The following is a 14,179-nucleotide window of genomic DNA, read 5'->3' as shown; positions in this document are numbered from 1 at the left end:
AAGGTTGCGTGGGTAATTCCCTATTCACACCGGGTGAGTAGTGTTATGTTGTGCTGCTCAGTGTCCACTTAACTCTGAGTCACATGGTTGTATTAATGGATGTCTGGGCCTGCTGACAGCTCTGGGCCTGAGGAGGGGGTTGGAGGCCTTTGTGATCAAAATCTGGCTCTACAGGTAGTGCTGGATCCTCTATCAACACAGCCATTGTTCACTGTACGCCAACCGCCGGTGTGCAATGCCACAACCTGCCCACAAACGGCTGACGTCACCCTGTCGGGAAGGGATACGTACGGCCTCCACCGTCCTCCCCTCCAACGTCCCAGGGGAATTTTCTGATGTTTCTTTCCATATATCTCTCCAAGCCTAGATCCAAGCTACGCCCTTGCAGCTATACACTGAGACAGGTAGACTGACAGGAACTTCCGCTGACACCACCCGAGCCACATAAAGTGCATTCTTAGACCGAGAGTCAGAGAGAAGAGAGTGAACAACACCCCCATCTATGTTGTGGAGACCAAGCCTAAACTGAACCTGCCAAGAGGAAGATGAAACCAGTATATGAATGCAGGAGAACTCTCCCTCTCTTGCACATATCAAATAATAGGAGATGGTGGTCAGAAAAAAGGAATGGAATAACAAAAAGGGGGTTGAATCAGACTCTTGCATCACTACAGATGTCATGTTTTGTCGATTCATCTGTAGAATACAACACAATGGTTTGGTTAGTGCATTACACACTACCCAGATCATTATAACACATTCACCTGCCTGAGAGATCACTTATCTCAAATACTGATAGAATATTCCTTGTTTGCCATTGAGCCATCAAACAACCCTAAGCCTATATCTGTGCAAGTCAATATAGCAGGAGAATGACAAAGATAGCAGTCGAGGCCTTTATCTTGTGGCAGACGAACGAGGGCCTATCGGCTTGGTAGAAGAGAAGCCCTGTCATTATGTAATTGTAATTCCCTCTGAGATATTCTTTGATAGGCTTTTCCCACTCCCTTGTCCCCTATCAATCTTTTTTACAATTACCTGTCTTGTCTCTCTTAAATCTATAATAGTTGCCTTGGTAACAGGTTGCATCCACCATTGGGTTTGGTCCATTGTTTGATGTAATTATGCACCAAAAGGGGATTCTTTGATGGGGGACAGAGAAGTTTACAAAGATAGCAGGGATGTAGTGGAGGACAATAGAAGCAGGGGGGTTCCAAGTCATTTTTTGACTATGTTTTGGGAGAAATGGAGTACATTAACACACATTTGTTGCATTTATTTTTCATTGTCATACAACAGTGAAAGTATCTCGTTGAAAAAAACAAGATGAAAGGAATTGGGAGACACACACACACATGGCTGGTGTCCTCTGTTGTGGCCTGTCATCCTGTCATATTCACCCGATATGCACTCGACTGGACGGTAGCACGCATGCTGGGAGTCCTGTCATTACTTACTCTCATACCTGCTGTTTGCTCTGTCTAAGAGCACACCGACAAACAAACAAACACTGTGTTTACCCAAAACAACATCCCGCATCACTGTCACCTCAATTATCATTGCAGTGGAATGAGCTGTCACCGTTTTCCCCAAATGCCACAAAATGTCTGATCTTCCTCATGAACTATCACGATCCAGCCAGGTAAGCCTGTGCTAAAACATTATCTTCCCTATATAATGGTGGCCAATGGCCCGTATGCACTATGTGTGGTGTTTGTCCTTGTGAAACATGTGAGGAGCAACACCAGTGCGTCAGTCAGCGAGCTGGTGAGAGTGGCAGCAGGCTGGGCAGACTGCTGGGGGCCACCCATGATGGGAAAAGCTTTCTGATTCCCTTTTCACACCCTTCACACAGCTCTCAGCTGGACTCCAGAACTGGCAGTCTTTAAGATAGAAAGAGGCTTTATAGATCCCTGTGAGCTCTGAAGGACAATGAGGCCAGGCAATCTCATCTCCACTGACTGACAAAACAGCTCCTTGGCTGGGAGCCTCAAAGAGACACGACCTCCTCAAAGAGAAAAGAGGAGAGAGAGAAGAGAGCGAGGAGGGATGACAACAGCAGCCTCCAGGAGTGTCCCGCACTCTCTCTGCAGGGGAACAAGGTGCCAGGGCCAGGGCCTCAACACACAATTGCAGCTTCTGCCCTTTGTGTGTGTACATGTGTGCGCACGTTTGAAAAAAGCCTGTATTTAAATGTCCTTCTCTTTCACATTGTCAGCTATAGAAACGCTTTCATAAACTTTATTAGATTTCATCACAACCAGTCAGGGGGTGGCATGCAGGGAGGAGAGGAGTTGCTATTGCCTGGCGACAGACATTGAGTTGCTGGCTAAAAGAGTCCTAATGACAATATCTTCTTCTTCCAAAAATAATTGTCCCTCTCTTTTCACAGAGCCTGACTGATCTCTCGCAACCCTGTGATAAGTTTTATATTTTTATATTACTCAAGGTCTGGAAAAAGAGGGAACTGAAAAGGACCCAAGGACATCTACACTGTGCTTTTCATCACTGACACTGATGAATAATAACATTACAACTTTCACAGTTTTATGTAAAAACATTTTTGGAAAGTCTGGCTGAACAAGAAAATAAGTGAAAATAGTATTAGAGTGACTTCAAATATGTATGAACCAAAATAGGTGCATTATTCAGGTAGACAGAATGACAAAATAGGTGGTTGATCGATAATATCTGAACTGTAAATTCATGATTCCCTGTTCCCTATTCTCCTAGCCATCCTGGAATAGTTCTGACTAGCATGAAGATTGTAAAGAGAAAAGTATATAATTATGCCAAGCTAACAGAGAAAAGAACCAGAAAGGTGAATCTCCCAAACGCACACAGCCTCAGTTTGTGTGTAAAGTTTGTGAATCCCCCTAGTATTAATTATTCATAACAATGTTAATTGGAGCAAATACCATTCAGTCACTCAGTCTGGGTGTAATCGAGCATCGACAACGTTTGTCACTGTCTCTAAATGAGGACTGCATGATTGATCAGAGACACTGGCTGATTTAAGCTTTGTTACTGAAGAAAATGTGCTTACTTATCAGGACGTTCTTATTATATACCATGTTTATTCTGACCAGGGATTTGTTCTATGTCATTTCAGCAAGCCTTTCTGTAGTTAGAAACAGGCATTATTGGCATTCCTTACATTATTTTGTTGAAATTGAATTTTATCTCTGATAAATTAAGCTAATTGATTACACCTAAATTGGCCCTTTTAATTTATAGGGTTCAGATAATATTCAATAAATATAGTACCCAACATCCAATTTGGACCAAGTTTTGATACCCGTATACAGTACAAGTTCTTTGTTTGACAAGTAGTATGAAGCTGTGGCTTGGAGTATTGCTTTTCCATACTATGTAATGTATTCCATGTGGATCTAATGTTTTTTTTCTCCCTATTCTGAGAAATTAGTAATTGAAGTTGCTTGCAATATTTGCCATATAGTGTGAAAATACCAGGTTTTGACCACTAGATGCCACTGTTCCTGCTATACTGCCACACTATTTTATCAATTTGCTGGTCTCTTGTGCTTATTAAATAGATCACAACATTTTCTTTGCAACTTTGGGTAGAAAACCAATATATTTGTCTCATGACCAAAATAAATTGTGTGATCATCCTCACAATTCAAGCAAGTCCTCCATGAAAGCAAATAATTTAGTTATTCTTTTACACTTAATCTGTGTCCAAGAAATGGCCCCTTTGTGTGTAGTTTATTCTCTTAATTAAAAAAAAGGTCTGGATTACTGTTAGACCATTCCTGCTGAACAAGCAAACCATTAGGCCACAGCAGTTCTAATGGTTTCAATGTTATGGTCTCTAATGGTCTTCAATGGTAAAGGGTTTAATGTCACTATTCACAATACATATAGAGCTGTTTCCTGATCATTTTATTGAAAAACATAAGACTGCCATGCCATTCATTATTTTATTAGGGTTGCCACAACATTTTAATCCGTAGCCCATTTCTCCATTCAAGTTTTGGGCTTGTAGGAAAAGTCTTAATGTCACGCTGTCTTCCTCTTCTTCCTCTGAAGAGGTGTAACAAGGAACGGACCAATAAGCAGCGTGGTAGGTATCCATGTTTTAATAATGAAAACTGAACTATGAACACCAATACAAAACAATAAAAGTGAACAAACCGTAACAGTCCCGTGTGGCACAAACACTGACACAGGAAACAATCACCCACAAAATACCCAAAGAACATGGCTGCCTAAATATGGTTCCCAATCAGAGACAACGATAAACACCTGCCTCTAATTGAGAACCAATCTAGGCAACCATAGACTTACATAAACACCTATAATGAACACAACCCCATAACTCTACAAAAAAACCCTAGACAGTACAAACACCCTAGACGAGACAAAAACACACAAACCACCCTCGTCACACCCTGACCTAACCAAAATAATAAAGAGAACAAAGATAACTAAGGCCAGGGCGTGACACTTAATTTGAGAATTGCATTGGGATAGCCCTCTCAGAGAGCGGCCACTTGTTGGTCTATTCAAGGATAGTTGGGTTGAAGCATTAGGTTGCTATTAGGACAAACTGAATTGCTTTCATGGAGAACTGGCTTGAATTGCGAGGATGACCACACAATACATTTTCATAATGAGGCAAATCTATTGGTTTTCTATCCAAAGTTGCAAAGGAAATGTTTGATCCATTTAATAAACAGAAGAGACCAACAAAATGAATAAAACAGCGTGGCGGTATAGCAGGAACACGGGCATCTAGTGGTCAAAGCCTGGTACTTTAACACTACTTTATAGTAAATAATGCAAGCGACTTAAATGACTAATTTCTCAGAACAGTGGGCGAAAAAAACACCAGCATCACAGGCAATACATTACATAGTATGAAGAAGCAATATTCCAAGTCAGAGGTTCATACTACTTGTCAAACATAGAGAACTAATACTGTATAATGGTTGTTGGGGTGGGATTGGCATTGGGTGTGGGGTCCGGGTGGTTTTTACTATTTTGGAGGGGGTTCCTCATGTCTTACTCATTGGTAGGAATAAGTTTGGTCCAAATTGGATGTTGGGTACAATATGCATTTAATATTATCTTAATTCTATAAATATAAATGGCCACTTTGGGTACTGTCAGTTAGCTTAATTTCTCAGAGATCAAATTATATTTCAACAAAATAATGTTTTAGGAATGCTAATCGTATCTGTTACTAAATACTTAAACGATTTCAGTGTGTCGAAATCCTCTTTCTTGTGCTTTTTGAAGTGGAACGACCCCAGGATTTTCAATTTTCAATGAAAATAGTGCACAAGTGCTAAAAATGATCCAATAGTCTGCTAAAGAGTTATTAGACTACATATGTTATTTTTACATTACTCACAACACGTACTGTATGGCTTATAATGTGTCAATTTGATACAAAATGGGTATTTTACATATCTTGGTGTATGTTGATGTTATTGAATTAATTTGCTTAACATTGTGTTATCCTCTCCTCTGTCCTGACATGTCTGTGAGTGTCTGTGAATAAGGACTCCCAATTCCCAAGATCTGATAATGAATGAGTATTCTGAGGATATGTATTTGCTGGATTGGAAACATTGAAGTAAATGGTGTGAAATGAATTTGCCAGTTAGTGTCTTTGTAATTAATCTCAGTCAGTAAAATAGGCCTATACAGCACAGGTATGGATTTAATGGAGGGAAGAGTTTTTACTACTTGGATGTGTTCATTTTATTTCCATGTCATGTTTATTTCAGTTTTTTATTTATTATTTATTTAAGACAAATTTGAAAAAACTGTGTCATCTTTTTCACTTCATAGGTCAAGGTTAAAGTTGAGGTGAGTAAAGATGTGTGTGTCTGTCTTAATTAAGAGTTGCAGAGTAGATAAACACACACACACACATTTGAGCATTAAAAATCATATTTCCCCTAACCCCTAAACCTACCCCTAACTTTTAACCTAACCTTCACCCCAAAAACCCTAACCTTAACCCCAAAACCCTAAACCTAACCCTTAAGCTTAGCATAGCATTTGAACAAATTCAAGACCTGAAACAAGTCCTGCCATTCAAAAAAGTTACTATTTTCCTACCTTTTCAGGACATTTGGGTGAATTGTTAGAACATTAGGGTACACATAATGTAGGACAACAAGTACACACACACACACACACACATACATATAAAGAGGGGGGTAGCGGTGGTGCGTTGTCAGTGCGGTATTGCCATGTGATTGGGGAGTGTTTGTTATTGGTGGTGACGTTAAACCCCTCAACACCCAGACCCCTTCTCCGGTTTCCACTAGATAGCACAGCCACAAAGTAAAATTGGCTATCGTAAAAAATCTGAAAAACAAACATTACTTATTTTGGTCTTAATTAAAGGTTAGGGTTCGGCATATGGTTAGCAGTGTGGTTAATGGTAGGGTTAGGTTTAAAATCACATTTAAGAAGATAAATTGTATAAATGGGCGGGGTTTATAACTTTGTGGCTGTGGTAACTTGTGACGACCTCCTCTCGGTTGTGCGATTCTGAAGCTGGTCGCCGGTCCTCAGTGTTTATCTGGTCGTCATGGCGGAGGGACGTGGAGAGCTACCGCCTCAGCCGCCGCTTCATCTATCTTTACCCCCGGTCAGCAAGCGACTGTGCTTGCGCCCGGCTCCCCGAGGGCCTGGTCCAGGTTTTCCGAACTCTCGGTTTCGCTGCCCGGAATCTCTATTGGACTGTGCGGCGAAGGCTGTAGCGGAGAAATGGGCCTTTGAGAGGGTGGAGGAGCGCTTCGAGCGGATCCCAGAGCCAGTACAGCGCCGTATAGTGTACTGGTCTTTTCCGAGGAACGAAAGGGAAATATGTATGTATTCATCGTTTCAGTGCCGCGTCGCCGGCGAAGAGGGTCCGGCGGTAGGAACAGGGGCTCCCGCTGGATCCGGGGCTGTCCCTGGAGGGGTTACCAGTACGACGGGGGCAGCGGGCACCGGAGATGGACTGCCTTTCCGTCGGGGCATTCGGCTTTTAGAGACTGGTTGTGTGGAAAATGTCTTACAAGTCGGTAAGTGGAACAATCACAGCACTTTGCCCCTGTCCCTCTTCTCCTCTTACACGGCTTTTCAAATTAGTCTGTGCCCCTAACTCGATCAAGGAAGGGTAGGCTGGCATTTAGTAATGGTATAAGTTTTTCCATGAAAACAAAAGTATGGAAAACCTGGTCTATGCTGAAGCAATTGTAGCATAAGCCGATATTAATTTGGTTCGGATCGAATTAAGTGAACGGAGTGATCTAGCCTACATTAAATTCAGATGGCTGGCTAGGCTACTCTGTTTCATTAGGAAGCAGGATACGTTGATCTGTATCAGCTCAGCTGCTTAAAAAGTAAAGGGTGTCAGTTGATATTGTAGCCATTCGTTAAGTTGTAACTCTATTTGTGATTTTACGCACACGATTTAAAACGAAGTAACATATCCATAGCCCCAATATAGCATTGACTCGCTTCACATTACGCTGTCGAGTCGATTGAGCCGACCCCGCTATGTGCTGGCAACATTTCAGCACTTTTTTTCCTCCCTCGTCAAGGGCTATGGAAGGCTACCTACCCTTTCCGTGCGGGGGGGGGGGGGGTCATAACGTATCTCCGTTAGCGGCAGTTTTACACTCTATATGTTACAACTCGATTATGTCTTTATTTTTGGTAGAGGGTAGTTTATGTGAAAGACAAACACGCATATTGGATATCTTATTATAATTAAACCAACGTAAGCCGACTTGATCCAAATCCTATATCTTTTGTTTATTTGCTCGTTGGACAGGACAAAGGACTCATAGCCAATAGTAGGTCTACGGAAAATATTTACGCAATGCAAACCACGCATTTGACCCAAGTTCGGAAGTATTCATTAAAATTGTACCTTTTTGTAATTTCACAAAATAATATTTGTGCTGGGAAGCGGGAAATGTGTAGCCCCACTACTACACAATAGCTTTCCAGTTGAGATGATCGATATCCGTCTCGCATTTCCAAGGCGATCACTGCAGAATGGCAACCACTGGTTATTTTAGACAAAGGTACACCCCAGAGGCTCCTCTCTCCAACGAAATATTGTTTAATTCATGTGTCTGCCACTATAACATGTAAATTATGAAGAATTGATCATTATAATCTAAACCAATGGAGGATTTGATTGAAATGTGTTTTAGGGACTAAGCCCAATAAACATGTGGGTTTACACAGCCTGAGGACTGGAAAAAGAATAAACCACGTTTTTATTGGCAAATAGGTTATAGCAGATCATCTATGTGGAAATGCTTTGATTTCATATTGTTTATGTACAGTATTACTTGACAATAATAAAAGCACAACATATTATTATTCCATTCTAATAACATTCTAATACAGCCTAATGTTCATCCAGGTATAAAGAAATATGATAGCCTATAGAAATATAAAATCACTTAAATTATGCAGACAATGTGTGTCCAACAAGAGGCTGACCATTTGTGAACTCAAGGTATTTCTCTAATGAAATGTGTTTCAGAGTATGAAAACACAACCAATATCAGCACGGTGGAGTCTGATTTGGCATTTTGAAATAAGCTATAATGTGCCTCAAAAGAGACACTTAACAGAGTTAGCAGTAAATAATGATTTTCCCCTCAAGGTCAATACAGGCCTGTGTTTACCTTTTTATTAACCAAATGGAATGCAGGTAAATGTGATTTCTATGGCATAGATTTTTTCTCTCACTTGGTTTTTGTGTGATTTTTGTCTTTCTAACATTATCTATTTGTTTCTAACTAATGCCCAAAATATTTGGGGTACCTTAACTTTAACAGTGTTTACAGCACCGAGTCTTTCTACAAAGTACATGCATTCCTATGGTATAAACCAGCTACAGATGAGGGTTGCTTGTGTCTACAAAATATATAGGATAGTTTTCTACTTGCTCTATGTGACTGCCAGACTTAACCAGTTCCCTGTATAAACTTAAACTTACTTAGATTTTTCATAGTGTTCCTGGTTCTCCAGGCCTCGACTTGCGAGGTATGTGGGCTGTTTATATACTAACTGCTTATATGAAGCTTTGGAGAAACATGTCTTCTGTGGAACACAGACCATTTTTGTTTAGCCTTTTAGTATCCTCAGTTAGTCTAGCTTTGACGACTGGGATTTCTTCTGACTTCTTCCTTGCTTGTTTGATAGCTCAGACAGAACATGCAACTCATAGTAATCCAAAACCTTGTTACCTGCCTTGAGATGTTTAGCCAACTGTCAGGACAGGAGCAGACCTGTTGCAAGCTCTCTGCATTGCCACATGTCTGGCTGGCCCACCACTCTTTCTCCCCAGAATGCAAAGGCTCACAAAATAAATGATCAGTGTTTGTATTTGAGAAATTAGTTAGTATAGGTGTGTTTAGCTGATGACAAGAATAACAGTTTGGCCCAGATACATGCCTTTGTATGGTTCATGGTAAAGTCCCTTATTGCATGTAAACTCATCATATTGCACATATTGGCCTGTGTTCATAATCTACTCAGTCAGGGCTTTAGTCATAATTAGAATAATCACAGATAGTTGTGTGTGTAATCCCCCCCCCCCATCCCCCGCACATGCCTAAGCAGCCTCCTCATCGCCCCCCACGCCAGGCAGTCTGATAAAGTCCTCAGAGAGGAGGTTCCAGCTTTGAGTCGGGCTTCAGGATTATTGGGTCGTGCTTTGTTACCCAGCTGTAGAAAAAGCACTTGTTCACAGAATGGGGAGGAGGGAGGGAGGGTGTGGGGTGGTGAATGTTGTGAGCACGGTCCTTTCTCTACCTCACCATGTTGTTGCATAAAGCCCTAATAGGTTCCCTTCTTTGAAGCTTCACTGACTTCAAGTTTTAATGTCACGCGCACAAGTACCGTGAAATTCCTTTGTTGCAAACTCTAAACCCAACAATACAGTAATCAATATCAATGTAGTACTAAAAATAACATAAGGTAGAACAGTAAACACACGGGAAATAAAAATAAGTACACAAGAAAGTAAAGCTATATGCAGGTTCAGTTCCAATGCCATATTTACAATGTGCAGGGATACTGATAGAGTGGTAGATACTGTATCTATATGGGTGAGGTTGCTAGGCATCGGGATGCATGGGAAAAACAGAGAAGCAGCGTAAATGAAGATTGTATGTGAGTGCATGTGTGTAGAATCCGTATAAATGTGTGTACGTGTTATGTGTGTGTTGGAGTGTCAGTGTGTGTGACTGTGTAGAGTCAGTACAAAAATAAAAACTAGAGTCGCTGGGCATCCCGAGTGGCGCAGAGGTCTAAGGCACTGCATCGCAGTGCTTGAGGCATCACTACAGACCTGGGTTCGATCCCAGGCTGTGACACAACCGTCCGTGACCGGGAGTCCCTTAGGGCGGCGCACAATTGGCCCATCGTCGTCCGGGTTAGGGGAGGGTTTGGCCTGGGGGGCTTTACTTGTCTCTTCGTGCTCTTGTGGCAGGCCTGGCGCCTGCAGGCTGACTTCAGTCATCAGTTGAACAGTGTTTCCTCCGACACATTGGCGCAGCTGGCTTCCGGTTTAAGCGGGCAGGTGTCTGACACTGAGTATGGACCTTCACCTCCCGAGCTCTAAGAGTTGCAGTGATGAGACAAGATCACAAATGGATATCATGAAAAGGGGGAGGGAACGAGGCAAAGCAAAGTTTCTGCAGGACTATGCTTCGAAAATTTAGCTCTTGCTAAATGTGACTTCTGGTCTGTAGAGAGGGTTTAAGTAAAAGGAAGTGACTGAACTCAGCCTGGTCCATTCCTAGTCATTGATGATGCACCTCAGCCGTGACTCAAACAGGAGTCACTCCCCCCCTTGGGTTTTTGTGTGGCAGGGTGCAGGCCAAATTCGATCGTACATTTTTGGGTGGTTTGTGATTTCTTTAGAAATGAGACATTGCAAAATAAGTTGTTTTAAACACGTTGATTCCATGTTAAATCGACTTCTCCCGTTCTGTTACACTTTGGCACTTCTCCTTCCCTTCTACAAAATGGAAACTACCCATTTTACTAATAGTGAGCCCATAGTGCCTGTGTTGTTTGATGGACATGCTTATCGTACAGTTTGTAAATCGGTGCCTGTCATATTGGATGTATTACTTAGCTATATAGTATCCATTATTTGTTTTAGATGCAGACGCCTATTCCATAGTGCCCTAATGTTTCTAGTTCTTGTCGGATTTGAGGCAGATATTCATTTGTTGCTCCTCAGTGATGTCACTACTCATAGTTAGCCCTATATATCTGAAGCCCTTTGTCTTCCCAGCGTGGTAACTGTCATCTTTGTATTCTGGGCCAAATCTTACTCAGAACCTATACAAGTTTAACAAGGGACCGCTAATTCTGAGCCGTCTCTCAACGCCCAGACAGACAATATTTAATCAAGACAATTAATTTCATGCATGTTTCAAAGAAAATCAGTAAAACAAATCTGCTCTTTACACTTATTAGCAGTCTCAGGTTTGAAGGACACGGCCATTAAAAGCCTTTTCTGTCTCTGTCAAAGGAGGAAATTAATTTGGTCTGGGGAGGGGGGGGGGGGGGGGGCTTAAGTATGTAAATGCTTTAATCAGGGGAGAGCACAAAATGTTCATTCTGATAGAGAAAGGTGAACACACACACAGGCTCTATTGTAGCTAGGCCTACACAATGTCGTTATGAAGTTGTAGGAATGTGTTATGTGAACTGTAGTGTCTGACACGGAGTACAGACCATGTAGAAGAGGGACCATGCTGACTATAGCTATCCTCTTGCATGCCACATATATTCTCCCCCAGGCCCCCAGTACTGCTGCTTGTTTCCATGTGTTACAGTGGAACTAAATGATAACCATCTACCGCACCATCCACATTCCACCCCTCTCATCTAACATGTGTTGTCTGTAGTGGTTTCATAGCAACGATTTACCGTGGGCTCTGTACATTCTCACATACTAAAAATCAATAATACGTGACCTTGCCTTTGCTGTTGATACCCACCGCCTGCCTGGCGATACCCTCTGATTGACTTTATCAGTAATACACACTGCTCAGCACAGATCCCACGTGTCTTCAAATCAAATCACATTTTATTTGTCACGTGCGCTGAATACAACAGGTAGACTTTACCGGAAATGCTTACTTACAAGCCCTTAACCAACAATGCGGCATTAAAAAAAAAAAGTAGGTACAAAAATATTTGTCAAAAAAAGTAACACACCAAAATACCAACAATGAGGCTATATACAGGGGGTATAGGTTAGTCGAGGTAATGTGTATGTAGGTATGGATAAAGTGACTATGCATAGATAATAAACAGTGAGTAGCAGCAGCGTAAAAAGAAAGAGGTCAATGCAAATAGTCCGGGTAGCCATTTTATTAATTGTTTAGCAGTCTAATGGCTTGGGGGTAGAAGCTGTTAAGGGCTTTACGGGCCTGACTTAAGCGTGGTAGAACATGGAGCTACAGGGAGCAATGGGCTTATTCATTCCACTGTCTGTCACTGATTTGTAGCTTCCACCACATTGATAGGCTGGCTCTACCTCCTAGCCTCGGCCCAGGGGTAAGGTTCAGATATCACCCCTTCTCCACTCCTCTCTGGCTGCCGGGGCCGGGCCCCATGCACATACCTGCTGATGTGTCGTGTGTCAGTCACTAAACATGCCGCCTTTATGTGTTTTATTGGAGCTAACAGCTTGCCGTAGCGCACACATGCACTATTCCCTGATCAAACACAAAACACAGGCTCGAGAAAATAACTGTAAAAGTTCCTATTGAAGTCATCATGCCTCTATGGTGAGCTGTTAGTTCTCACACCAGCAGGTATGTATTATACAGTTATCACAAGGTGGCTGCTGCTGCAATGTGACTCATTGTGACCAGTTTAGAGATTATTATTGAGCTACATTCAACCTCAACCGCCGGCCACGTTTATTATATCTACATGGAGCCAAAAGGTTTTCTGCCTGTTCCTGGACGAGAGACAAATGTGTAATAATGTTTGATGTGGATTTTATTTTGTATTCACGTTTGGCTGTGGTGTATCGCTGTCATTGTAAGGTGAGCATACAGGGAAAGCTGCTAGACGTGAAAGAGTAAGCCCACAGACAGGTCTATTGTGGCCTCATTTGGTTGTAATTGCCTAACAAATGCAAAAGAACACCAGGGATAACAAAAAGCCAAGGAATGGAAAAAGCGGTTGGGATACACAATTAAATTGAATAGAGAGCAGGGAGAGATCATCAACTCATATCCTGGGCTGCTAAAGGATTGTGCGTAGCCAAGCAAAAAATCCCAATGCCTTCCTTTCTGTCCCAGTCTTCACATTTTGCCGTAGAGTGTGGCATCTGAGCTGAGAATGTAGCATAAAACTGGGAGAGGAGGAAATGCAGCCACAGAGCAACCAGCCTCTCCCATACAAGCCTTTTATCCAGCTGAGTTTTTGTTTTGCTGGGGGGTTTTGTGGCCAGTTCACATGGAAACTTAATTTTCTCCGTCTGGACTGCAGGGAAGGATAATGTATTGAAGAAAGGGTCAACTCTCCTGCCAAAGGGTAGAAGACACAAAGAAAAAGGAGAGAGAGAGGCCTCTGTGCAGTCAGCTATGTGTGAAACACTTTATTTGAACCTTTATTTAAGTCAGTTAAGAAGCGTGGTAGAACATGGAGCTTGTGCTCCCAGTTAAGAACAAATTCTTATTTACAATGACGTCCTACAGGTGAACAATGGGTTAACTGCCTTGTTCAGGGGCAGAACGACATATTTTTACCTTGTCAGCTCAGGGATTCTACCCAGCAACCTTTCGGTTACTGGCCCAACACTCTAACCACTAGGCTACCTGCCGCCACTTAGCACATTTCTGATGGGGAGACAGAGATTGTTGTTTAGATGTTTTAGCTTTTGGTGCACTTTAAGATCCTTGCTTAATTTTATTGACTCAAAATCCATTTCCAGTGTTTCACTGAATGAATGTGCTACATCTGTTTTTACTGAATATTGATCAAAACGAACAGATTCCATGCATGGTATGGCCACAAAGTAGTGGTCACATTTGCACACATTTTGTTTTCCGAAGCCACTTGATGCCCATTTGTCTGTCTGGGCTGTTTTATTAGATTCCGTCTGAGTTTAATGTCAGTATTCCCCTCATTGCTTCTTATTGAAATT

The 14,179-nt window shown here is 41.9% G+C and overlaps 1 protein-coding gene across 1 annotated transcript in view; it reads left to right on the top strand.

Annotated features, from left to right (window-relative positions):
* The first annotated feature begins 6,571 nt into the window (after positions 1–6,571).
* LOC120020353 (zinc finger SWIM domain-containing protein 5-like) overlaps positions 6,572–14,179 on the top strand; it is a 49,880-nt gene continuing 42,272 nt past the window's right edge. The window contains exon 1 of the mRNA XM_038963948.1: positions 6,572–7,052. Coding sequence (XP_038819876.1) covers positions 6,575–7,052 — 478 coding nt within the window. The 5' untranslated portion in view covers positions 6,572–6,574. The remainder of the gene's footprint in view (positions 7,053–14,179) is intronic.

This window comes from Salvelinus namaycush, chromosome 25, assembly GCF_016432855.1.
Source record: "Salvelinus namaycush isolate Seneca chromosome 25, SaNama_1.0, whole genome shotgun sequence".
Taxonomy (NCBI): domain Eukaryota; kingdom Metazoa; phylum Chordata; class Actinopteri; order Salmoniformes; family Salmonidae; genus Salvelinus; species Salvelinus namaycush.
Note: the sequence above shows the minus strand (reverse complement) of the source record. Positions and strands in the feature narration are given on the sequence as shown.